This window comes from Bos indicus x Bos taurus, chromosome 21 (assembly GCF_003369695.1).
Source record: "Bos indicus x Bos taurus breed Angus x Brahman F1 hybrid chromosome 21, Bos_hybrid_MaternalHap_v2.0, whole genome shotgun sequence".
In the NCBI taxonomy this organism is placed as follows: domain Eukaryota; kingdom Metazoa; phylum Chordata; class Mammalia; order Artiodactyla; family Bovidae; genus Bos; species Bos indicus x Bos taurus.
Genome location: NC_040096.1, coordinates 26,585,417 through 26,609,910, shown reverse-complemented (window position 1 = coordinate 26,609,910; position 24,494 = coordinate 26,585,417). Strand labels below are relative to the sequence as shown.

The following is a 24,494-nucleotide window of genomic DNA, read 5'->3' as shown; positions in this document are numbered from 1 at the left end:
CTTGTATATCATAATAAAGAGAAGACTCCTGAGAGTCCCTTGGACTGCAAGGAGATCAAATTGATTTAGTCAATCCTAAAGGAAATCAACCCTGACTATTCATTGGAAGGACTGATGCTGAAGCTTCAATACTTTGGCCACCTGATAGCAAGAGCCCACTCACTGGAAAAGACTCTGATGCTGAGAAAGACTGGAAGGCAATAGGAGAAGAGGGCAGCAGAAGATGAGATGGTTGGATGGCATTACTGACTCAATGGACATGAATCTGAGCAAATTCTATGAGATAGTGAAGGACAGGGAAGCCTGGAATGCTGCAGTCTATGGGGTGGCAAAGAGTCAGACACGACTTGGTGACCGAACAGCAACAATCATAAAAGTTTTTTTAAAAAATGGCAAGGGGGGAAAAATAGCTAGTGTAGAAGTCTCAAGGACCTCTGGAAATGAAGACAACAGGGAGGCAGTCAGTGGAATTGGACGGACACTTTTCTCCCGTTCTGCTTTCTCTCAATTGTCAGCTGAGATGAAAAAGATACATATTCCTCAACAATAGCAGCCACAACCACCTTCTCCAAGTCTTTTAAAAACATGAGCTGGTCATCAGTACATGTGTGGAGGACTGGGGGCGTGCACTTTGACAGCAGGTAGACTTGCATCCACTCCTGGCCCATCAACAACAAGAAAGACAAACATCCCCCTATCACCTCAAAGTACTCCTGCTACCCTTCTTGGGGTGGCCCCTGCAGGCAGCTTTGTCTTCCAGTCATGTGAAGGAGGGGACGGTGGGCTATGGAGAGGACCTCAGTCCCCAGGGTCCGAGTTGCCCCTCTCCCTCCCCTGAGCTAGGGTAGACACTCACACCCTATTCAGGAGAGAGACCTCAACAGGAAGCTGTGTGTGTTAGTCATTCAGTTGTGTCTGACTCTCTGCAACCCTAAGGACTGTAGCCCACCAAGCTCCTCTGTCCATGGGATTCTCCAGGCAAGAATACTGGAGTGGGTTGCCATGCCCTTCTGCAGGGAAAGCTGGGGCGGCCACAGATAACCGGTGGTGCAAGCAAAGGAGATTAAGACTCTGAATCTTAAACCTGCAAAGAAAGAGGCCTCAGTAAAAACACCGCCCACCCATCACCCCCTCCTGCACCCAATCATTCTCCTCACTGCTTTGATGACACTCAGTGGTCTTTGGTACAACACAAGGAGTGTTGTACTGGGGTTTCTGTGCAAGCAAAAGTCAGCCTGGCCGTGTCCTCAAAAAGATCGCATTCTTTTCTTCCTTTCTCCCTCCCTCCCTCCCTCCATTCCTTCCCTCCTTTCTTTCTTTTTTTTTTGCCACATCTTACAGGATCTTATTTCCCAGACCAGGGATGGAACCCACGCTCCCTGCATTGTTAGTGTGGAGTCCTAGCCAATGGACTGCCAGGGAAGCCCCAAGGAGATTACATTCTTACGTTCTTGCAGGAGTCAGACAGAACAAACCAACGACCAGGTGATGAGAGCTAGAACAGACGTATAATCAGAGTTCTGGGAGGACAGAGAGGGGTGGCTGCCTGGTTGGCAAGGTTGTGCAGAGGAGACCAGTCAGTGGGAGTGGGGTGGGGTGGATTCTGAACAGCCTGTGCTGGCCTGACAAGGGCATACCAGTTAAAGACACAGAAAAGTCAAGACATGTTTTTCTCCCATAAACATACAGTCTTTTATTCCAAGCAGCACTTTTCAGAAAAGAGGTGCTCATGGAAGAGACAAGTCCTGAAAGATTTAGATTCCAGTTGTCTGGGGTGTGAATTAATTAGCTTTGCAATCCTTGAGTCAAAGGGAGGATGGGAGAATGACTCAAAAATAATACAAGGATGGAATTTAGAAGTTAAAGATGTCTATAAATGTCCCCAAGAAACTTTTGTCTCGAGGACTTCCCTAGTGGACCAGTGATTGAGAATCTGCCTCCCAACGCAGGGTACGCAGGTTTGATCCCTGGTCGGGGAACTAAGATCCCACATGCCATGGGGCAACTAAGCCTTAGTACTGCAACTACTGAGCCCACACGCCCTGAAACCTGAGCTCCACAACTAAGAACCGACGCAACCAAATAAACAAACAAATATTTATTTTAAAAAAGAAAAGAAACTCTTGTTCCATTTTCAGTTCAGAGAGAAAATAAATGGGAAATAGGTTGGCGGAGGGATTATGCAAATTAAAACTGTCATCTTCACCATACTTAATCCTGCTAAAGTGACTATGATACTCTCACATTTTACACAAGATGTGTAAACTCGGGTCCATCTGAGTCAGCATCAGGGTTTTCAGAAGATGGTCCAGGAGAAGCCAGGAAGCAGACGGTAATGATGGGCCCCCTGGGAGGACCACAGAACACAGGAGCAAGCAGAGCCTTCTGCAGGCTGCTAGGGGTGCTCGGCAAGCTCGGAGCCATCAAGCTGCTCTCCCAGTTCCTCAGAAGAGATGGCAGGCAAGATCAGTGATCACTCCCCAGGGACAGAAAGTGACCAAAGAGCCACAACTCAAGTAAGCAGAACATATACAGCTTGATGCCACGGGGATGTCTCCTGGGGAGACTGTTAGCTGCTCAGTCATGTCTGACTCTTCTGCGACCCCATGACCATGGGATCAAACCCATGTCCCCTGTACTGTGGGAAGATTCTTTACCATCTGAGCCACCAGGGAAGCCCAAGTCTCCTGGGGAGACTAGTCACCCACCGGAACATCTGACCCTCCCATGCTGGGTTTGTTCAGGGGCCTGGCAAAACCAGATGAAAGGACTAAATAGGCTGTTATGGGGTGACTTGGAGAAGGCAATGGCACCCCACTCCAGTACTCTTGCCTGGAAAATCCCATGGATGGAGGAGCCTGGTGGGCTGCAGTCCATGGGGTTACTAAGAGTCGGACACGACTGAAGCGACTTAGCAGCAGCAGCAGCATGGGGTGACCTTGGCAAGGAGGTGGCAGAGGCAGGGCTACCCCAGGGACAATGCCAGTTCTCCCAAGTTTGTTTTTGGTTTAACTGCTTTCCCTCTTGGAAGGGACGATGCCCAAATTTATCTGCAGTCCAGACTTCGTTCCTGAACTGGACTTACACCCTACTGTCTGCTCTTCATCTCCACTGAGAAGTCTGATGTGTGGGGCTTCCCCGGTGGCTCAGTGGCAAAGAATCTGTCTGCCAATGCAGGAGACAGGTGTTCCATCCCAGATCAGGGAAGATCCCACATGCCATGAGGAACTAAGCCTGAGTGCCACAACTACTGAGCCTGTGCTCTAGAGCCTGGGAGCCACAACTACTGAGCTCACGGGTCCTAGAGCCTCTGCTCCATAACAAGAGAAGTCTGTGCACAGCAACTAGAGAGCAGGCCCTGCTCACCACGACTAGAAAAAAGCCCACGCAGCAACAAAGACCCAGCACAGCCAAAAATGAAAATAAATATATAAATAAAATTGTTTTTTAAAAAAGAAGTCTGATAGGTACCTCAGACTCACTGGATCCGATGCTAGACTCCTGACCTCCCCTGCCCCCCTATCCTGAACCACTTACTTACACCCCCACCCACAACCTTAATCAACTGCAACTCTTAAGTTTCCTGTTGTTCTAGTGGCATCAGCCACGCACTCCCTTGCTCACTGCTGCTGCTGCTAAGTCGCTTCAGTCCTGTCCAACTCTGTGCGACCCCACAGACGGCAGCCCACCAGGCTCCGCTGTCCCTAGGATTCTCCAGGCAAGAACACTGGAGTGGGGTGCCACCAGCATATACTGCTGCTTCTGCCTTTAAAAAAACATCCATATCTGAGCTCGTCCCTCCACCTCTGCTGTTACCACTCTGGTCCAAGCCCCCATCATCACATATCTAAAGCACTGCAGGGGAATTCAAATTCAAATTCAAATTCTGAATTCAGAGATCCTGAAATATCCTTGCATTATTTACAACAGGGATAAATCAAGTTGCTCTAGTTAAACCCATGTATAAGAATCTTGTTCTGGTATCACAGACCTTCATAGTCAATATAATTATCACTGCATAGGTCTGGTTCTCTCCAATGACAATCACTAACAACAGTTTTGGGTAAGTTAGAATTCTCATGTGATTACCAACCATAATAAAAATAATGGAGGTGTTAGCCAGCAGTTATAATTACCGTCTGCAAACTCCCTCTTTGCGAATATACTCTGAAAAAAGGCTTGCTCTGCATTTTTCCTCCAATGTAACTGCCCATTTAAAAATGTAAACTGAGGATTTCTCTGGTGGTCCACTGGTTAAGACTCTGTACTTCAAATGCAAGAGACTATGGCTGGATCCCAAGTCAGGGAACTAAGATCCCAGACGCCAAGCATCATGGCCAAAAAAGAAAAAAACAATTTTTTTTAGATATAAAAACATAAACTAAAGGAACAAACTAATAATCAGCATCGGAGGTTCTTTGTGTTCCTTTTCCATCCGAGGATTTAAGCAGTGCTCGGTTAATAAGTAATCTTGAGGTGACTGACTGTTCTCAGTGACCCAACAAATCAATGACACACCACAGTTAACTGTTGGTCTGAGCACTGAATGCGAATGGCTGAGGCTTTCTGGAAACAGGTTTCCAGTTTCACCATGGTGCCATGGTTTTAACACTCTGAAGTAAATCAATATTGTGGAAGTTATCAATGAGCTCCATTTTACAGAGCCTTGAAAACTCAATATGAGATCTCTGGTACAAGGCATCATGGGAGTATTCATATTTCAGAAGGAAATCTGTGCATTCAGGTCCCTAGACCAACTTTTGGAAATAAAGATACCTCTATATATTGATATTAGACAACATACTAAAAAGCAGAGACATCACTTTGCCAACAAAGGTCTGTATAGTCAAAGCTATGGTTTTTCCAGTAGTCATGTATGGATGTGAGACTTGGACCATAAAAAAGACTGAGCACCAAAAAATTGATGCATTTGAATTATGGTGCTGGAGAAGACTCTTGAGAGTCCCTTGGACAGCAAGGAGATCAAACCAGTCAATCCTAAAGGAAATCAACCCTGAATATTCATTGGAAGGGCTGATGTTGAAGCTCCAATACTCTGGCCACCTGATGTGAAGAGCCAACCCATTGGAGAAGACCCTGATGCTGGGAAAGACTGAGGGCAGGAGGAGAAGGGGACACAGAGGATGAGATGGTAGGATGGCATCATTGACTCAATGGACAAGAGTTTGAGCAAACTCCAGGAGATGGTAAAGGACAGGGAGGGAAGCCTGGTGTGCTACAGTTCATGGGGTCACAGAGTAGGACACGACTTAGTGACTGAACAACAGCAACAATCTATCAAAGGTCATCCCAGTAATAAAGAGCAACCAGAATGTCATGAGTGCTGGAGAGAGAGGAAATATCCTGTTTCACCCAGCATGCAAGTTCCAATACTGAGAGCTAAGCCTGGAAACAGCAGGGTGAGGGAAGAGAGCAGAGGAAGGGTTGGCCAAGTAATTGTGAGGTACTGGATTACAGGTATGGTTTCCTCTCTTTTTAAGATCTCCTTTAGGGATATAAACACTTCAGTAGATGAAGTGCTATCTGATTTAAAATACTAACGCACACCACTCTCCAAAGCCAGAGCATGATACTTAGAGCCCACGAGCCCAGAGGAAGAAATTCAGAGGCTCTTTCCCCTTTGTCACAAATAAAACTAACACTCCTTTACAGTTCTTTTATAGCCACACCCACCAAGCTCCCTTGACCGGGGTATTATTTACATCTCTGGAGAGAAGGGAGGGAGCAATTTCCTTAACACCTGATCTAAGTGCCCAGTCTGGGCTCCCCTGGTGTCTCAGTGGTGAAGAACAGGCCTGCAATGCAGGAGACACAAGAGACGCAAGTTCGATCCCTGGGTGGGGAAGATCCCTGGAGAAGGAAATGGCGATCCACGTACTGTACTCCATGGGGTCCTAAAGAGTTGGACATGACTCAGCGACTAAACTACAACTACAAACAAGCATGTGGTCTACAGCACGATCTGAGCATCTGGTGATTAATGCTCTCAGTGATCTTGTTGTTGCTGTTCAGTCGCTCAGTCGAGTCTGACTCTTTGTGACCCCAAGGACCAGGCTTCCCTGTCCTTCACTATCTCTAGGAATTTGCTCAAACTCATGCTCATTGAGTCTTAAACAACAAAAACACCCCGTCTGCTGTGCTCTGACTGTGTGGAAAACACTGCTAGAGCATGTGACATAAGGTCATTGTTATTATTATTACTGTTATCATTGTAGGCACAGGAAAGTTTTCTCTTCTTCCTTTCTAGGTTCTTTAGCTGGTCTAATAATTAAACCTTGATAAAAGATTAACAAGACAAAAGCAAACAAGTTTAATAACACGTGTATATGGGAAAGACCCAGGAAAACAGAGTAACTCTGAAACAGTGGAAGCCCTCACCTTAAATGCCTTCTTCAGCTAAAGCAAAAGAAGAGGGTGGTGGGATACTCTCTGGGAGGTCACGAGGCAAAGCAGAGAAAACAAAGGTGAGGTTGTAATGCAAATTAAATTATCACCTTCTGCACCAATGAGAGCTCTGCATTCATGATGAAGGTCACCTCCCCGCAACTTCCAGGAGCAGCCTGGAAGACACCCTTACAAATGGAGATTTCCTTTATTCATGGAAATGTCCCTGATGCTGGGAAAGACTGAGGGAAGGAGGAGAAGGGGGGCACAGAGGGTGAGATGGTTGGATGGCATCACCGACTCAAACGCACGGTTTGAGCAAACTCTGGAGTTGGTGAAGAACAGGGAAGCCTGGCATGCTGCAGTCCATGGGGTCACAAAGAGTCGGACAGGACTGAGCAACTGAACAACAACAGCATCTACTTGGGTTTTCCAAAGCTTCTCCTGAGTCTGCAAGTTTCTTAAAATAATCAGCCTCAAATAATCCTGATGCTGAGGAGACAGGAAGTGAAGTGGTCAACTCTGCACCCTGGTAAAATTTAACTGAGGTTCAAAAAGGTTAGGAAACTTGCCCGAGGTCAAGCAGTTAATAAGTGGCCTAGGCAGGACCTGAACTTATACCTGTTTGATTTAAAAATCTCTGCCCAGAACTATTAATGATGTCAGAGAAAGTGAAGGCGTGCAGTCACATCCCTCTTCAGGTTCCCCTTGAGACATTGCCTGAGCTACTTTGACAGAAGAGCCAGAAATTAGCTCTGGCTATATATCATCTAAATGAAGGACTAAGTCATTCCATCATTCCAAGCTGGGCATCTCTTCTAATCCTAAGACACAGGAGTCCGTGGACCCTGCAGAGTTTGGGAGCTCCCCTCTTCTCCCTTCTTCACCCACTGTCTCTGGGTGCTCCATGGGCAGTGCAGAATTCTGTCCCCACACCACAGATCAACTTGGCAGAGCAGCCCCAGTTGCAGGGCAGAGAGAAGAGAGGTGACTAGAGAGGAGAGTCCTATCGGTCCACAATTTTCCATTCCCAGGCTCAGAGAGGGAGCCAGAGGCTGGTCACAAGGCAACCACATCACTGCTCCACTGACCTGGTTTAAGGTCTATTAATTATGATCTGTTCTTCAAGGCCCGTCCTCTCTGGTCAGACACACGACGGGGCACACGGGCTGAGTGGAGAGTGGAGACTGCCCCGCACAACACTCTCCAGCTGGGGCAGGACTCACTGAGGCCCAGAAGTGCCAGCTGATGCTCCTGGCCATGGCCTCATCTCATCCCCAAGGGAGGAGCCCTGTCCACTTACACAGCCTCAGCCCCAGCCTTACCATCCTGGGGTACAACAGGAGAGTCAAGCATGGGAAGGAGGGGTCTAGAAGCCAGAGGGAGGCCAGCTCCTGGGCAGATGAGTGGGGAGAGGGAAGGTAATAAGCACAGCTGGGTTGGGGGGCAGGTGAGGTGATACGCAGCGATCAGGAGCATGAAGAGGTTTGTTGTAGAAAGAAGGAGCAGGTACGCAGAGAGGAGATGGGAGACACCAGCTCAGAAAGAGGAAGCTGAGAGGGTGAGAATCCAGGGTCTTGATGGCTTCCGAGCCCCCAGCTTCAGTCCCCAAGAGGCTCAGGAATCCTGCAAGTATAAGCGGGGCTGTGTGTCCTCACATGGTCCACATGAGTGGATTCCTGGCCACCAAAGACCTTTGACTAAAACCAACTATATAAGTATATGAAAAAAATCTTCCTTAGCATTCATTTTTCTCCAAGTCTTAACCAATGAGGGCTTCCGTGGTGGCTGGGACAGCAAAGAATCTGCCTGCAATGCAGGAGACCCAGGTTCAATCCCTGGGTCAATAAGATCTCAAGAAGGAAATTGCAATCCCTCCAGTATTCTTGCTTGGGAAATCCCATGGACAGAGGATCCTGGTGGGCTACAGTCCATGGGGTTGAAAAGAGTCCAATCCTTAACTACAGTCTCTAGGCGAGCGCAACTCAACTGAGGCTGCATGCAAGCATACACATATGCACACACATGTGAATTCATGTTCCTTTATACATGTACACACACAGACACACATACATGCATATGTCTAGACACACATACACACACGAAAAATATCTACCTAGGGCTGCTGAGATGCAGCCAGGCTTGAGATTCACTGCAGAGACAGAGTCCACCACGTTTCTCAGTGTAGTCAAGAGAAGCAAATTCAGAAACATTAGGTACGCTCCCTTAAAAATCACGAAACACAGCCTTACTTAAAGAAGGCACCTCAGAAGACATGTACAGTATGTCCCCTACATATGAACAAGTTCCATTTCCGGAAAGCATTCATAAGTCCAACAAAGTTAGCCTAGGTACCCAACTAACACAATCGGTTATATAGTACTGTACTGTCATAGGTTTATGATACTCTTCACACCAATGATACACACAAAAACACACAAAATAAAACATTTAAATCTTACAGTAGTACAGTACCTCGAGAAGTACAGGAGTAGAGTACAACAGCTGCACACAAGGGCTGGCATCGAGAGACAGAGAGGAGGTGGGAGATGGTAGAGCTGAAGGGTCATCAGCAATAGGAGCCGGAGGACAAGCTGAGAGGTCATTCATGCCTGAGGGTGATGGAACGCATGTTCGCATCTTTGAAAGTTCCCAGCTTAAAGGTTCATATGCAGGGAACTTACTACAGTCGCCTCCCTTGTTTTGAAAACAATGCAATGTAAAGCACAGGGGTGTGGGGTGCCTCCCTGCGCAAGGCGACAACACGGGTTAGAGGGACTGTTGGAATTAGAACTAATTTCCCTAGTTCAAAAGGTTTTGTGCTCATCTCACTTTCGCAAATTAAAACTTTTATGAATCAGCAAGCCTATTATTTAAAGCAATCCTGCAGTGGGGGGTGGGGAATCATTCTAATACACAAATAATGATATCCTAAGTACAGCTGTGTTGAGACTTCAGATTCTTGTACCCAGGGCTTCTTAAAGTGAAGCAGAATTACGGCCTCAACACTGGCTTAAGCAAAATCTAATAGATAGAGTAAGTCTGCCACCACCATGAACAGTACAATCCCTGAAGGCAGATTCTGGAGTCTTATACGGGGTTATTAATATATGTAGTTGTTGTTGTTTAGTTGCTAAGTCGTGTCTGACTCCTTCGAGGCCCCATGGAGTGTAGCCTGCCAGGCTCCTCTGTCCATAGGATTTCCCAGGCAAGAATACTGGAGTGGGTTGACATTTCCTTCTCCAGGGGATCTTCCTGGCCCAGGGACTGAACTTGGGTCTCCTGCACTGCAGGCAGATTCTTTACCACTGAGCTACCTGGGAAGCCCTCATGAGTTGAGTAGTTATTAATTTGGAGAGAGGGACAGAAAGGCAGGCAGTAGCAGAAGGTTGGGAGTGATGTCAAGGATTTGCTCTAAGTGACCTCAGGATAGTATCACTCTAATGACTTCAAGGGAAAAAAAGGGGGTTTTGGGGAAGGCTTTCCATCAATATTCCATTGTACCAGTAGAGTTTTCAGACTGAATTTTAGATAAGATTGAGCCTCCAATATTGCCCTAAATAAAAACAAACATGCTTAGAAGAGGAAGCCCATTAAGGAGTAATTGACCATTGACACAGAAACTGAAAACGCTTGTCAGATCTTTGGTACTTGGCTTACAAAAGGAAAGTAAGACCCCTCGAAAAATAGAACCATCGGAGGGAATTCCCTGGTGGTCACTGGCTAAGACTCTTGAGTTCCCAATACAGGAGGCCTGGGTTTGATCCCTAGTCAGGGAACTAAGATCCCACAGGTTACAACAAAGATCCTGCATGCTACAGCCAAAACCCAGCACAGCCAAAGAAATAAGTAAATATTTTAGAAAAAAAAAGAACCATGGGAAAGTGAGGTTTAGTGGGAAAAGGGTGACAGCTCAGAATCTGGTTGTGCTAGAGAGAAACCCAGCAATGACGGATCGGGGAGGGCGGATTGAAGAAGCAGGTACAGTCCAAGAGCACTGGAGGAGGGGAGTGGAGCCACAGCAAACCACAGAAACACACTGCACCTGTGTCAGTTTCAACAGGTCTGCTCTTAAGATTACATTCTTATTAGTGGGATATTTGCACACTGACTACCTTGAATGTCAAGCTGCTATTCTATTTCCATTCTAGGAAGATCACTGTGCATTCACGTATCACACCATTCACAGAACATTCTCTTTACTCTGTCCCTAATCAGTGAAACTAAGGTAGAAACACGAGCATTCTTCCTTCCATCATACCATAGAATTCCCTCTGAGAAAACTGACAACAAAGAAGTTAGGTCGTTAACTTTAACCTGCTTGGGAAACTAGTCACCGTTTGGCTCTTCCCAGGAGAAATCCATCCTGACTCATAAATGTCAACAACATCCACAACCATTAGCAGGTGCGTTTCAAGAGCCCACTACCTGAGGGTATCCATTACAGTCTTCCCAAGACAGGGATTTTCCAATTATATGGATCCTTTAAATCACAAAGGGAAAAGTTATAAAAGAGCAACACATGGCTACACATTTAAAGTTTCTCTAAAATCTGATCTGTCTCACAGAAAAAAGAAAGTTTCACATTAACAATAGGCAAGGGAAACTATCTTAGTGGCCAGTACAAGTACAGTATCAATACACGTGTGTTTGATGGTTAATGGCTCATTAGTTGAGAGAAGGAATGAGTGAAGGGAAATAGTCTTTTGTAACTTGTCACAGTTTAGACCGTAAAGAATCCACCTGTAACGCAGGAGCCCCAAGTTCGATCCCTGGGTCAGGAAGATCCCCTGGAGAAGGGAATGGCAACCCACTCCAGTATTCGTGCCTGGAGAATTCCATGGACAGTGGAGCCTGGTCCATGGGGTTGCAAACAGTAGGACACAACTGAGCAACTAATACTTTTGTACCTAGACACTGTAAGTCCTTTTTTCCCCCAGCATCTCTGCTTGTGACATCTTAGTTCCGTGACCAGCGGTGAAACCTGGGCCCCTGCAGTGAAAGCACAGAGTCTTAACCACTGAACCACAGGCAATTCCCTGAAAATTCTTATTTACCTTCCTCTCTCAGCATTGCTTTCTCTGACAATGTTACCAAATGCCTCTCTCCTCCACAGTTTTTGCATGAAGCAACTTCTATAGATGGTGATGGTAAACACTAACAACAAATTGACTCATAAATGCCCCTACTTTCCTGTTTCTCTAGATGAAAATGTTTCAGCTAAATTCTCCCCACTTTACTTACACCTCATTCCTTGAGTTATTTGCCTGTTTGGGTTTACACCTTCAAATCAGCTTGATTTTGATTCACTCCCTCTTGAATCACAAGCCCCAATTCTGCAGCCTAAAGCTGCTCACATCCAAAAAGGATGTGTGTTGAGGAGGCTTAATCTGCCTACTTAATCCCACCTTAACCAACAGGCAGCTTTTCCTGCACAGATTAATCACTCCCCTTCCCCCCAACCCAAATTACAACACTACCTTCCAATGAGGTTGCAATGATTTTCATAGTGTCCTTTCTACAGATATTTCTAAGTGACTCCAATTCACTCCCTCAATTGCTTGGCTACACAGCATGCTTGTAAAGGGCATCAGTAACTCAAATGTAAAACATGTCCCAACCTTCAAGGCCTCTACCATGCTTAGATTCTCCACTGTCTCTCTCACTGTTCCAATACCAACTGCCCATAGGCTGAACAGTATCTATGTGTGTGTGAATGTAAGCACGTGTCCCACTCCCAAAATTTATCTCTTGAAATCTAACCCACAGGGTGATGTTTTGGGACATGGGGCTTTTGAAGGGTGACTAGGTCTTGAGGGTGAAACCCATATGAATGGGATCAGTGCCCTTACAAAAAGTAAAAGTGTTAGTCCCTCAGTTGCGTCTGACTCTTTGTGAACCCATGGACTGTAGCCTGCCAGGCTCCTCTGTCCATGGAATTCTCCAAGCAAGAATACTAGAGTTGGTTGCCATTCCTTTCTCCAGGGATCTTCTAGACCCAGGCAGGGATCGAACCCAGGTCTCCTGCATTGCAGGCAGATTCTTCATCACTGAGCCCCCAGGGAAGTCCTTATAAACCAGCCCAAGAAAACTCCCTTGGCTCTTCCACCTTGTGAGGACATAACGAGAAGCTGGCAACCAAAAAACAGGGTTCTTGCCAGAGCCTGACCATGCTGACACCCTGATCTCAAGACTTTCAGCCTCCAGCACTGACAAATTTGTGTTGCTTTTAAGCCACTCACTCCACGGTACTTTGCTATAGCAGTCGAACCTTATAAGACATCAGCTTCTTTCTTCTAAGCTCAGTCTATACCCTCCTTTCAAATCCAACCTCTCTAATGCATACGTTTCAGTCATTTTTCAAATGCTTAAAATACTCACCTCTTGCCCAACTAGCAATGACCCACCTTTCCTGCCTTCAAGTTTACTTCCTCCCCAAACCCTTACTTTAGATGACTTGCCGACTTACTTAGGGGATGTGCTACCTTTACCTATGGAAACACCAGGCAGTGATTGTGTTTGAAGTCCTCCACCGAGGACTGGACCCATCGCTAGAGCATGCAGAGAGGGTGGGCCAAAAAGTTTGTTCAGATTTTTCCACATCTTGAAAAACCCAAGCAAACATTTTGGCCAATCAACATGGAGAAAGGATGCAAAGAAATACAAAAGGGTTACTGTTACTCTGTTGTCCAACAGAGATGCTTCAAGGCTGCAAGCATGAGAGATAGTGGATGCAAAGTGGATCAGACCTTGAGCCAATACAATTTTTGTTTTGAGCCAATACATTGTAACCTCTTTCTTTGCCTATGATTACGCCCATGGATACGAGATCCTAGAGGTAAAATAGATGCAACTTAAAAATTAGGAAAATTTGAATCTATTTATTTATGGGGTGCCCGTATGTGCAAACCACTAAACAAATATTTAATGAGTTCCTATTATCTTAAGGCACTTTGCCTGTTGTTGGGAATACAGAAGACAGGAAGTGCTTGCCCTCAGGGAACTTCCAATTTAGTGAGATGCAGTTAAACAACAAGAAACAGCAACACAATGTGATTAGTGCAAATGAACAAACAGGAACACCAGGCGCTCATGAACCCAATCAGGATCCAGTCGGGATGGAGAACGAGGGGCACAGGAAAAGGGCCCACACAAAAGGCCAGGCGAGCACCAGAAGGCCTTACAGTCCTCCTAGGGGAACAACCTAAGTGCAGAGATGGAAATGATTTAGGATGGGGTTGGCTTTCCAATCAGAGTTCTGAGCAGCCTGGTTCCTCAGATCAGAAAACAGAAAGTTCCCCAAGGAAGGCATGAAGACTGGGAGTAGAAAAGGGGACGTGAGGGGCTTCCCTGCTGGCTCATTGACGAAGAATCTGCCTGCCAATGCAGGAGACACTGGTTCAATCTCTGATCCAGGAAGATCCCACATGACGTGGAGCAACTAAGCCCACGTGCCACAACTCTAGAGCCTAGGAGCTGCAACGAGAAGCCGTCACAATGAGAAGCCCATGCACCACAACTAGAGTAGCCCTGTTCACCACAACTAGAGAAAAGCCCACATAGCAATGAAGATCCAGCACAGCCAAAAATTAAATAAATAACATTTTAAGAAAGAAAAGGGGATCTGAGCTAATCAGCCATAGAACAATGGGTATATGTGGTGGGAGGTACTGCTGCCGGGGCCATGACCTGAACAGAGTCATAAACGGGTGGAGAAGAGGGCATCTTCCAGGCAAAGTAGAACAGAAATCTACAGACAGCAGACCAAGGGGAAAGGCTGTTCAGGGATTGCTTAGCTTCACAGTCAAGTAACTCCTAGCCTATTAAAATAACTAAGACATGTATATGCACCTCCAGAAAAATGTGATAAATCAGACTGCATGGTAATGTGGAAACAGTCCTAAACTAGCAATCAGGAGACCTTCCCGATCTTCCTTAAGCTTCTGTCAAATGAGGGTGCATAAGGACAGTGTCCATAAATGAGAAGGTAAATTAACTTAGTCCTTCCCAGCCTGCATTCTTTTTCTGCTTCTTAAAAAAAAAGAAAACAAAACATAGTCTACATGTGTAGTGCTCACAGGCAAAACTACTGCTTTGTGAGACATTTGCTTCAAATATATAGAGCACTGAAGAATTGATGCTTTTGAACTGTGGTGTTGGAGAAGACTCTTGAGAGTCCCTTGGACTGCAAGGAGATCCAACCAGTCCATTCTGAAGGAGATGAGTCCTGGGTGTTCTTTGGAAGGACTGATGCTAAAGCTGAAACTCCAATATTTTGGCCACCTCATGCGAAGAGTTGATTCATTGGAAAAGACTCTGATGCTGGGAGGGATTGGGGGCAGGAGGAGAAGGGGACGACGGAGGATGAGATGGCTGGATGGCATCACGGACTTGATGGACAAGAGTTTGGGTGAACTCCGGGAGTTGGTGATGGACAGGGAGACCTGGCGTGCTGCAATTCATGGGGTCGCAAGGAGTCAGACACGACTGAGCGACTGAACTGGACTGTGTATGTGTGCTTGATCTAGATGCAAAACATAAAATGTGTTCCTTCTTGTGGGGTCACAATCAAAAAAGTTTGAAAAGCACAAGGTGTGTAAGGTTTCTTCAAATCCTAAGATTGTCATTTAGCCTTTAAGTTCTAACCTATTTAACAGGTGAGTAAATCAACCTTGATGTGAGTTCTGGCATAAAACTAAATAAATTCCGAGCAAAGGTGAGCTATGTGCTCAGCTTTGTGCTGTGTGTCTGTGTGTACTAAATTACTTCAGTTGTGTTCGATTCTTTGGGACCCTATGGACCATAGCCCACCAGGCTCCTCTGTCCATGGGATTCTCCAGCAAAGAACACTGGAGTGGGTTACCATGCCCTCCTCCAGCGACACAGGGATTAAACCTACATCTCTTATGTCTCCTGCACTGGCAGGCAGGTTCTTTACCACTAACACCACCCCATCACACAATTCAAAATTTAACCTTACCCAAAGCCATGCCCATAATTAAATTACATATGACACATGTCTCCGGGAAATAATTATGTCTCCTGTATGTTGTAACACAGACACACCTGCATATTCAGGGCAAAGGATTTGCCTCATGTCTGAAAAAGATTTCATTCTAATCTAGACACTTACATATAGGAACAGTATTCTACAGAAATTTCACCAAATAACCTACTCAAGGTGGGATTATGTTTCACTTTAAGAAGATCTAATGCCAACCCTTTATTTTAATACCTTGACCAACAGCAGCTACTAGTGATCGATCGTGTGTGACAAATATGTATGTGAAACTCTTTATTGAAACAGGTGACTTTTTAACTACTTGTAGATTCTGACTCGGGGGCTTCCCTGGTGGCTCAGCAGTAAAGAATCCACCTGCCAATGCAGGAGACAAAGATTTAATCCCTGGATTAGGCAGATCCTCTGGAGAAGAAAATGGCTACCCACTCACTCCAGTATTCTTGCCTGGAGACTCCCATGGACAGAGGTGCCTGGTGGGCTACAGTCCATGGGGGTCTCAAGAATTGTACAGCCTCAGCCTAAATCACTTTCAAAAAGCTTCATCCAAACAAAGTCCTTCAAGACTTGCGGAGAAGAATGTGAATAAGCAACGTATGAAATCCTAAGTATTTCCCTGTTGGATAGGCCATTTTCCCAGAAAGGCACAGAATAATTTATGAACATATGCATGAACAGGAATGAGGACAAAAATCACTAATGTTGGCTGTCTGCAAGTGGCAGGCAAACACATTTTAGATAAAGACGACACCTGTCAGTAGCTTAACAGTGCCAATTATACCTATTCTGGGGGCTCTTTCATCTGAAGCAATCCGATGTCAGAGAAAACATGACCTCAGGTGTTTTCACCATCCTGCTACTAGGTGGCTGGGGTGAAGTCACAGATACCCAGACTGGAACACAAACAGGTGGACGTGACTTGCCCACTTACCCGACTTTCGGGTAACTAGAGACTAAAACTCAAGTTTGGTTTGCTGGTCTTACCGTGTCTAGCCCCAAAACCAAGCCCCCAATTTGTGCCTCGCACATAAAAGACTCCCTCAGTAAACACTTTCTAGTCCTCCCGTGAATGCTAATTCAAGGTCAAGAGATTCCCCAAGCCCTTTAAGTACAAGATTCGAACTCCTCCTGGGGTTTTTTGTTTTTGTTTTTTTAACTAAGTTTCTGATAAAGATGCCAGGCTCACCACCACCAGCTAAACTTCCTGACCGCCTTGCCAGCTACTCAGCCCCGGAAGTCCAACTTCACACCACCCGACCTTCCAGCTCCCTCCAAGGCCGCCCAGACGTGGCCCCGCTGAGCACTTTACAACCGGAACGTATTTTGGAAGCCCTCCCGCCGGGCCCCCTGACTTTACAAGGAAGGAAACAAGAGGTTTGAGCTCATGCGCCTTGCCCAAGGTCACTTCACCCTGAGGCCCTCCAGCCTCTGGCCGCCGGCTCACACAAACTCAACGCGAACCAAGTTGTCTCTGCCCCGTATTTAAGCATGCCCACACTGCCACTTGTGGTGCCCAGAACCACAAAAGACCCAGCCGGGGAGATCGGGGGCACCCAGGCATGCCAAAGCAGGCAAAACCCTGCGAATCTGAACTCTCCAGGAACCAGAGGGCTGGCGGGGTTCTTGAAGGGGGTGAAAGAAAGCCAGGGATGGAAAAGAAAAGAGAAGCCACCACGGCCGCGGAGGGGTGTGTGTGTGCGTGGGGGGAAGGAAATCTCTGTTCGCCCACAGCCCGGAAAGAGGGTCCCTCTCCCCTCAGGCTGCCCCTGAGGCCCCCAGGGGATGCCAGCCCGGCCCCCTCGCAGCGGCCGGCCAGGCCTGGCGATCCTCGCCGGGCTCACCGGGTGCGCAGCGCCTGCCACGCGGCGTCGATGTCGGCGTAGAGGTTCTTCTCGGAGGGCTTGCCGGAGCTGACGCCGTAGCCGGAGTAGTCGTAGGAGAAGATGTTGCAGTTGATGCGCGAGCCCAGGCCGATGTAGAAGCTGCACATCTGGCCCAGGTCCACCGCGTTGCCGTGCGAGAAGAGCAGCGTGTAGCGGCTGGAGGGCGCGCAGCGCACGAACATGCAGCCTAGCCGGTTGTCCCGGGCGGTGCGCGAGAAGAAGACCTCGACGGCGTCCAGCTCGCGCTGCGAGTACTGCCAGTCGGCGCGCTCGCTCAGGTGCAGGCTGCACGCGCCGGGCCCCGCGCCCCCCTCCTCGGGCTGCTGCGGCGCCGGCTGGGCCGCGGCGGAGGCGGAGGAGGTGGAAGCGGCCGAGGCCGGAGCGGGCGCGCCGGGGCCGCGCTGCTCCGGCGCCAGCACCGTGTAGGTGGGCTCGGGCGGCAGGAAGGCCAGCTTGGCGGCGATGCGGCTCGGGCAGGGCGGGCAGCAGAAGAGCCAGCACAGTTCGCCCAGCGAGAAGCCGTTCATCCTGGGGCCTGGCTCGGGCATCGGGGCGGCTGGAGCGCGCCGCCGCCGCCGCCGGCACGGCAGGCAGGCAGGCAGGCCGGCTAGGGAGCGAGGGCGGGCGGGCGCGCGGCGAGGAGCGGGCGAGCGGAGGGCGGCTGCGGCCCGCCCGCCCGGCGGCTGGAGGAGGGGGCGGGGAGGCGCAAGGGGGTAGGCGGGGCCGGCCCGGCGGGCGCGGCGCTGGGAGCCGGGGCGGGTCAGCAACGGCCCGGCGGGCCGGGAGAGGCTCGGGCATCCGGGGCCCGCGCGCGGCACACAAAGCCGGCGGCGGCGGCCATGCCGGCTGGAGCGCGCCGCCCCCACCCCTGCCCCCGCCCCCCGGCTCCCGCACGCCCGCCGCCGCCGCCGCCTCTTCCGGGTTACTGCGGGCCCGCGCCCCCGCCGGGACCCGGGCCGGGCCGGCGTCTGGGCTGGGCTGCCGGGCCGCCTACCTCGACTCCGCGCGCGGGGGCGCGGGCACCTGCTCTGGCCTGGGAAGCGCGTCCTCCTCCCCGGGACGCCCAGGCGCCCGGAGCAGGGGGGCGCCCCCGCTTAGGGTCTGTATGCAGGGGCAGGTGGGCAGATCCCCAGAGGGGTTCCGGGAGGGGACGCTGGCACCTTTGCCACCCTGGGAAGCAAGACCCGAGCGCTCCGGGTTAGGCATGGGGGCACGTGGGCCGATCGGGGGACGGTGGAGGGTGGGGACAATTGAAGGGGAGCAGGTACACTCCCGAATCCGACTCTTCCTCTCTCTCACCTCTCCCAGGAATTCTCTTCCCTAAATCCAAGTTTTGTCATGCGTGGAGATTCTTGGGGATTTGTTGAAGAATTAACGAATGAAAGAGACTTGAACCTGAAATTCTTGGCTCTTTGTGTCCATTGGTGCTTTCTGAGCTGGCTCTTCCCGAAGTCTCAGGACCATCAGGCGAACTGGTGGTGTAGGACAGAGCGCCGATGGATCGCTGCATCTCCCTGTTACAGGAGTTGTTTCTGCCCATGTAGCTACAGCACTGAGCTTCCCTGGTGGCTCAGTGGTAAAGGATTCGCCTGCTAGTGCAGAGACCCAGGTTTGATCCCTGGGTGGGGAAGATACCCTGGAGTAGGAAATGGCACCCCACCCCAGTATTCGTGCCTGGAGAATCTCATGGACAGAGGAGCCTGGCGGGCCCCAGTCCATAGGGTCACCAAGAGTCAGACACAACTTACCAACTAAACTACAGCCACAGTATTACTTTCCTAGGGGCATGACTGGGCCTTCAGTAAATCCTGTGTCCATAGAAGTCAGCTATTATAACAGGGCCACTCTGTATATTTAGTATTATGCTACATTGCCACTGTCATTTCTCATCTCAAGGGCAGTAGATTTTCTGGTGTTAACTAGGTGTCCTTTACAGCCCTAGTTCCTCTAGACTTGTTTCTGGAATCCAGTACTTTTAATGGTCTTAATCAGGAAAGATTTTACAATGATTTAAATCCCTTGTAATCTTGGCACTCACCTTTAAGTGATTTTTTTTTTTCAAATATTACTCTCGGTGCCTTGAAACTGAGTAGGCTCTGGTGCCAATTTCACAGAGCCTTCCACAACTTCCTTTTTCCTCCTGATTTGGCAGCTGAATTCCCTTTGAGGAATTGACAGGAGATACCCTTACTGATTGCCAGCAGGGCAGCTAGAGACACGGAAATTGGCAGCATCACCACTCTGGGTCTCTTGTGTTAACTCACAGATGTCCAGGAGAATTTAAACTTTCCTCCTGGCTTTTGTGGAAGGTGTTATTTTTGAGCACCCTCATCTAAATGAATTTGCCCATCTTGATTTCAGTAACCTTCAGGACCAGGTTTGAAAAGATTATTTGTTCACTAAAATAAATTTTAAATGTTGTTGAAACTATCCAAGAAATTGGCTAAAGAAAACTTGGTTAGCAAAGCTTGTTCAGATTAAATATTTGAAGTCTATTTTAAAGTTATTCACACTTGGTGACCTTTCACCCAAAACCTTTTTTTTTCTTTCTTTCTTTTAATTTATTTGGCTAGCTGAAGCATGTGGTATTTACTTCCTCAATCAGGGATGGGACCCACGCCTCCTGCATTGTAATCGTGGAATCTTAACCACTGGACCACCAGTTGTTGTCACTCAGTTGTGTCGGACTCTGCGACCCCAGGGAAGGCCCCAAAACCAAATTTTTATCTTCTGGAGGTTAGGTTTCCCTTTTTAAAAAGGTGTATAACTTGCTACTCGATACAAAAATACTGTTTGTATTCAGCATCTATTGATGTAATGTTTCTTATGCTCACAGTACCTAAGATGTTAGAACTTTTGGGCTGAAGCTATAAAGAGAAGACAGTCCCTGCTTTCAAACACCTTACAATTTAATTAGAGTATTGGCAGAAGATTCAGAACACTTTCCCTGTGAATTTTTTAAAAAAGAGAGAGAGAGAGAACAAACCAAAACTCCAAAAGCCAAGGAAACGGTTTTGAACCATTTGCTGATTTGAACCATCACCTGATTCAGTGGTGATATTTCTGTGGGAAGTTAAGATGATTAGCCAAGTGTGTCACTCCCTAATCTTTCCAAGATTAGAATAGAATTTGGAGGACTTTCCTAGTGGTCCAGTGGTTAAGACTCTGTGCTTCCAATGCAAGGGGTGCAGGTTCAATCCCTGGTTGGGGAACTAAGATCCTACTTGCTGCCCAGCCAAAAGGAAAAATATTTGTTTATTTATATTCCTAAAGGATTTGTGGAGTGTCATGCAGTGTAATACCAATAAATAATAAAAGCCTGGTTTTTATTTTCATCCTCTTAGAAGATTACACAGAGGTGGATTCAAATAGTGTTTATTTCCCTGGACAGTATGTTGGTTCAAGTTTGTGGGAATATTAAATCGAGACCCTCTTTTAAATGAATTTGCTCATACTGATTCCAGTAACCTTTCGGACCTGGCTTCAAAAGACTGTCTTCACAAAAGTGATTTTTAGATGTTTTTGAGCTATCCAAAAAGTTAGCTAAAGAAAATCTGGTTGACGAAGACTGTTCAGACTATGTATCTGAAGTTTATTTTTAAGTTATTCACACTTGGTGAAGTTTTACCCCAAACCAGTTTTTGTGTATGCTGTAGAATAGAGCTCCCCAAACTTTCTCACCTCATGCCTCTTCATAGTCATAGTCAAATTTATGTAGCCCCTCAACACAATGCCCCTCCCCAGGAGGGAGAGTTTAATATCTCTGCCACACCTCTCACACCCACGACAAAGGTGGCAGCCTGTCTTGGCATACTGGTTGCAGAACTTCAACATGCAGCCCAGGAAGAATAAATTTGCCCTATATATTTGCAAATATATTTTCAAAGGTCAGGGATTACTGACTGATCACTTTGATCTTAAAGAATATCCATGTGGCTCTTCCTGCATTTTAGAGGAAGAGAGAACGGTAAAACTTCGAGTCTGGGTCAGCAGACATAGTTACTAAGTACTTACCATGAGTTGGTCACTGAGTCAATCTGCGGAATGCAGAGGTGGCTAAGACAGCTCCTCCTGCCCTCAACAAGCTCACTGAACGATTTGCTACACAGAATAACTCTGCATCCTGCTAAGCCATTCTGGGTCAGTAAACGGAACAGTATTCCAAGTAGTTAAATGCACTGGTCTCTATTATTAATATTGGCTTTTTGCACATTGAAGTTTTCTTCCAAATCAGTCTGCCTGATTCTGAGTTGCTCAAGATCACCCCACTTGTGACAGCATTTTTCACTGACCATCAGAGGATATTTATGCTTCAAAACTGGATATGGTTGTTTCAGTGGAAGTTAAAGAGAGATCGAAGATACATCAACCCCTGGGAATTCCCTGGTGGTCCAGTAGTTAGGACTTGGCGCTTTCACTGCAGGGCCCAGGTTCAATCCCTGATCAAGGAACTAAGATCCCACAAGCTGAACAACATAACCAAATTAGAGGGGGAAAGAAAAAATAGAGTGCCCTGTTTTATTTTTTCTTTCTTTAAATTTAGGACTGAATGCTCTGTGAAGGCTAGGATGATGTCTGTTTTGGTCACTGTTTCCTCCATGCCTTGTTTAAAGAAGATGCTCATCAAATATTAAATCATCAATTAAAGAATGAGTGAGTGATTTAGTGAATGCATCGAGACCAAGGTTATTCCTTCCCTTTCAGACAGTATTGTCAGAGTACAGGCTTTGAGAAAGACACAAAGAAGCCCAAGTCCATGCCAGCATCCCCTAGGAATAGACTACACATGTCCGCTGGCTAAGGAGTTGTGGCATTCTTCCCATCTTTCTTACTATTGATAACCGTGATCGGGTTTGTTCTGGGCAACAAAGCTCCTAGTTAAGACACATAGTCACCTGGCCTCCCCTGCTGTGAAGATGGCCACAGGACACAGTTCTGGCCAGTAGTCTCCAAGTGAAGTGTTTTTTGGAGCTTCTAGAAAGACTTAACAGAGCCAAACTCATCTGGCATGTTTCTCTTTTCCTGTCCCACTTGGGTTGCAGGCATTATATTACTAGAGCTATGACAGCCACCTTGCCACAATGAGAGTGAATTTCATAGTTGAAGATGGTGGAGTAGAAAGAGAAAAGTCTAGGCCCTTCAGGACATTGCTGAACAACTGCCCAGCTTTGCTTTCACCTGGGCTTTTTACTTTGTTTTTAAGTCTTTATTGAATGTGTTACAATATTGCTTCTCTTTTGTATTTTGGGTTTTTGGCCACAAGGCATGTGGGATCTTAGTTCCCCAACCAGGGGCTAAACCTGCGCCTCTTGCATTGGAAGGCTAAAGTCTTAACCACTGGACCACCAGGGAAGTCCCTGAGCTGCTTGTTATATGAGAACAATAAGTCACTTTATGTAACTGTATTAATAGTTGAGTATTTTGTTACCTGTAGCCTAATGCAATAATTAGGAATCTGATTCAGGGAACAGAAACGAAAGATCCAAACATTGTTCTTAACTGCTTTCTCAATAAAATCAAAGAATATTTTGTTGATAACAGTGGAATAGCTATGGCTGCTTTTTCCTCCATTTAAAAAAATTATTGAAGTATGACTAAAGATGGGGTAGAATTTTGAGGAGATATCTATTAAACAAATCCTTTGGAAAAGTGAAGAAAATCAAGCCGATAATTTTGAAGATAGCATAGTTGACATTTGCGGCCTTTCTGGGAAATCTGAACCAGTGCTCATTAGGGTAAGGGCCTGCCATTCAACTGAAAGCTTTTGGAGGTGAAGTATCTTTTTCCCAGAACCTCTCAGCCTGAGGGCTCTTATCAAGAGTGTTGTAAATGAGGTCACTGGAGCCCCAGCTGGGGAGAGCTCAGAGACCCATGAAATGATGAGAAAGCACCAGAGAAATAAGGATTGAGAGAAATCAAACACCAACCACCCACATATAGGTGCTTTCACAGTTTCATTCTTCGCATGGATGATTATGTCCTCAGACCTGCATTTCTTACTAGTCTTCTCCTATTCACGGATTCTTAATGGGAGGGCCAGAGTCCCCAAAATCTATCTCAGAATTTGGACTTGATGAGCAGCTTGAAGATAAGAACTTGTTTTCCCTGCACAATCAGCATAAAACTTTATGTCCTAGCGCATAATAGGAACTCTAAACAGACTTAACTGGTTATTGGGATTCAATTTCTAATAATCTCTAAATGCTTGTTTCATGTGCAAACATGTAAAAGGTTAAAGAAGTGATTTTTTTAAAAATGGGAAGTGAGAAGGCACAGCCTTTTATATGCTGAGCTTGCAATTTAGTTTTGTGGTGATAATAAACAATATGGCTTCAATTTTAAGGGTTTTTTTTTTTTTTTTTTTTTAATTTTGGATAGCTGCACATCAAAACGGTCCATGAATGACTGATCTGTAGTGTTATTCCAGGGAATTTACAATAATGAATATTAAGGACATACTCAAAAAAACAGTAATATCGGCATAAGACCAAACAGATCTAGCTGTCTGTGAATATTTCACATGTAATAAATTTGATGTTTCAAATTGGTAGGATTATACTAACTTATTTCAGCAATTAGCTAAATATTTGAAAAAAGATAGTTCAATTCTGATAGATTAAAAAAAATCAAAGATTTTTTAAAAAGGAAACCAAAAGACAGCTGGAAAATATAGATGAAGATTTATATATCTTTGAGCAAAATACCAAAGGCAGAAACCACACAGGAAAAGTTAGTGATTTGACCACATAATTTTCAATCTTCTATATACTGAAATTAATTTATAGATGAAATGAGATGATGTTGAGGACTTGCTGCCAAAAAAAAGGAACAAGATGATTAATAAAGACTTGATAATTGTTGAATCTGGGGCTTGAGTTGATGAGTACATGGGGGTTTCATATGCAATTCTCTCTACTCTTGTATATAGTAAAACTTTTCCATAATAAAAAAAAGTACATTTTTTTTAATTTTTAGGATTTTGAGAAACAATCTAGGCCAAACTATTTGCCATCAATTCATTTAAAAAGAAAAATACCCCAATGGGGAAAACAGATAAAATATATGAACAAGCATTTTATAAAAAGGAGTACAAATAACCAATAAGTATGTGAGAAAAAGTTTAGATTCAGTTTTAAAAGCAAATTTTAAAAATTTATTTTTAACTTTCTTGCACTGACCCCAATTTT

The 24,494-nt window shown here is 46.3% G+C and overlaps 1 protein-coding gene across 1 annotated transcript in view; it reads right to left on the bottom strand.

Moving 5' to 3' along the window:
• The window catches only part of ABHD17C (abhydrolase domain containing 17C), a 54,640-nt gene extending 36,706 nt beyond the window's left edge, over nt 1-17,934 (bottom strand). Inside the window, exon 1 of the mRNA XM_027521233.1 lies at nt 17,266-17,934. Within this exon, the coding sequence (XP_027377034.1) occupies nt 17,266-17,855 (590 nt within the window). The 5' untranslated portion in view covers nt 17,856-17,934. The remainder of the gene's footprint in view (nt 1-17,265) is intronic.
• Between the last annotated feature and the right edge of the window lie 6,560 nt (nt 17,935-24,494).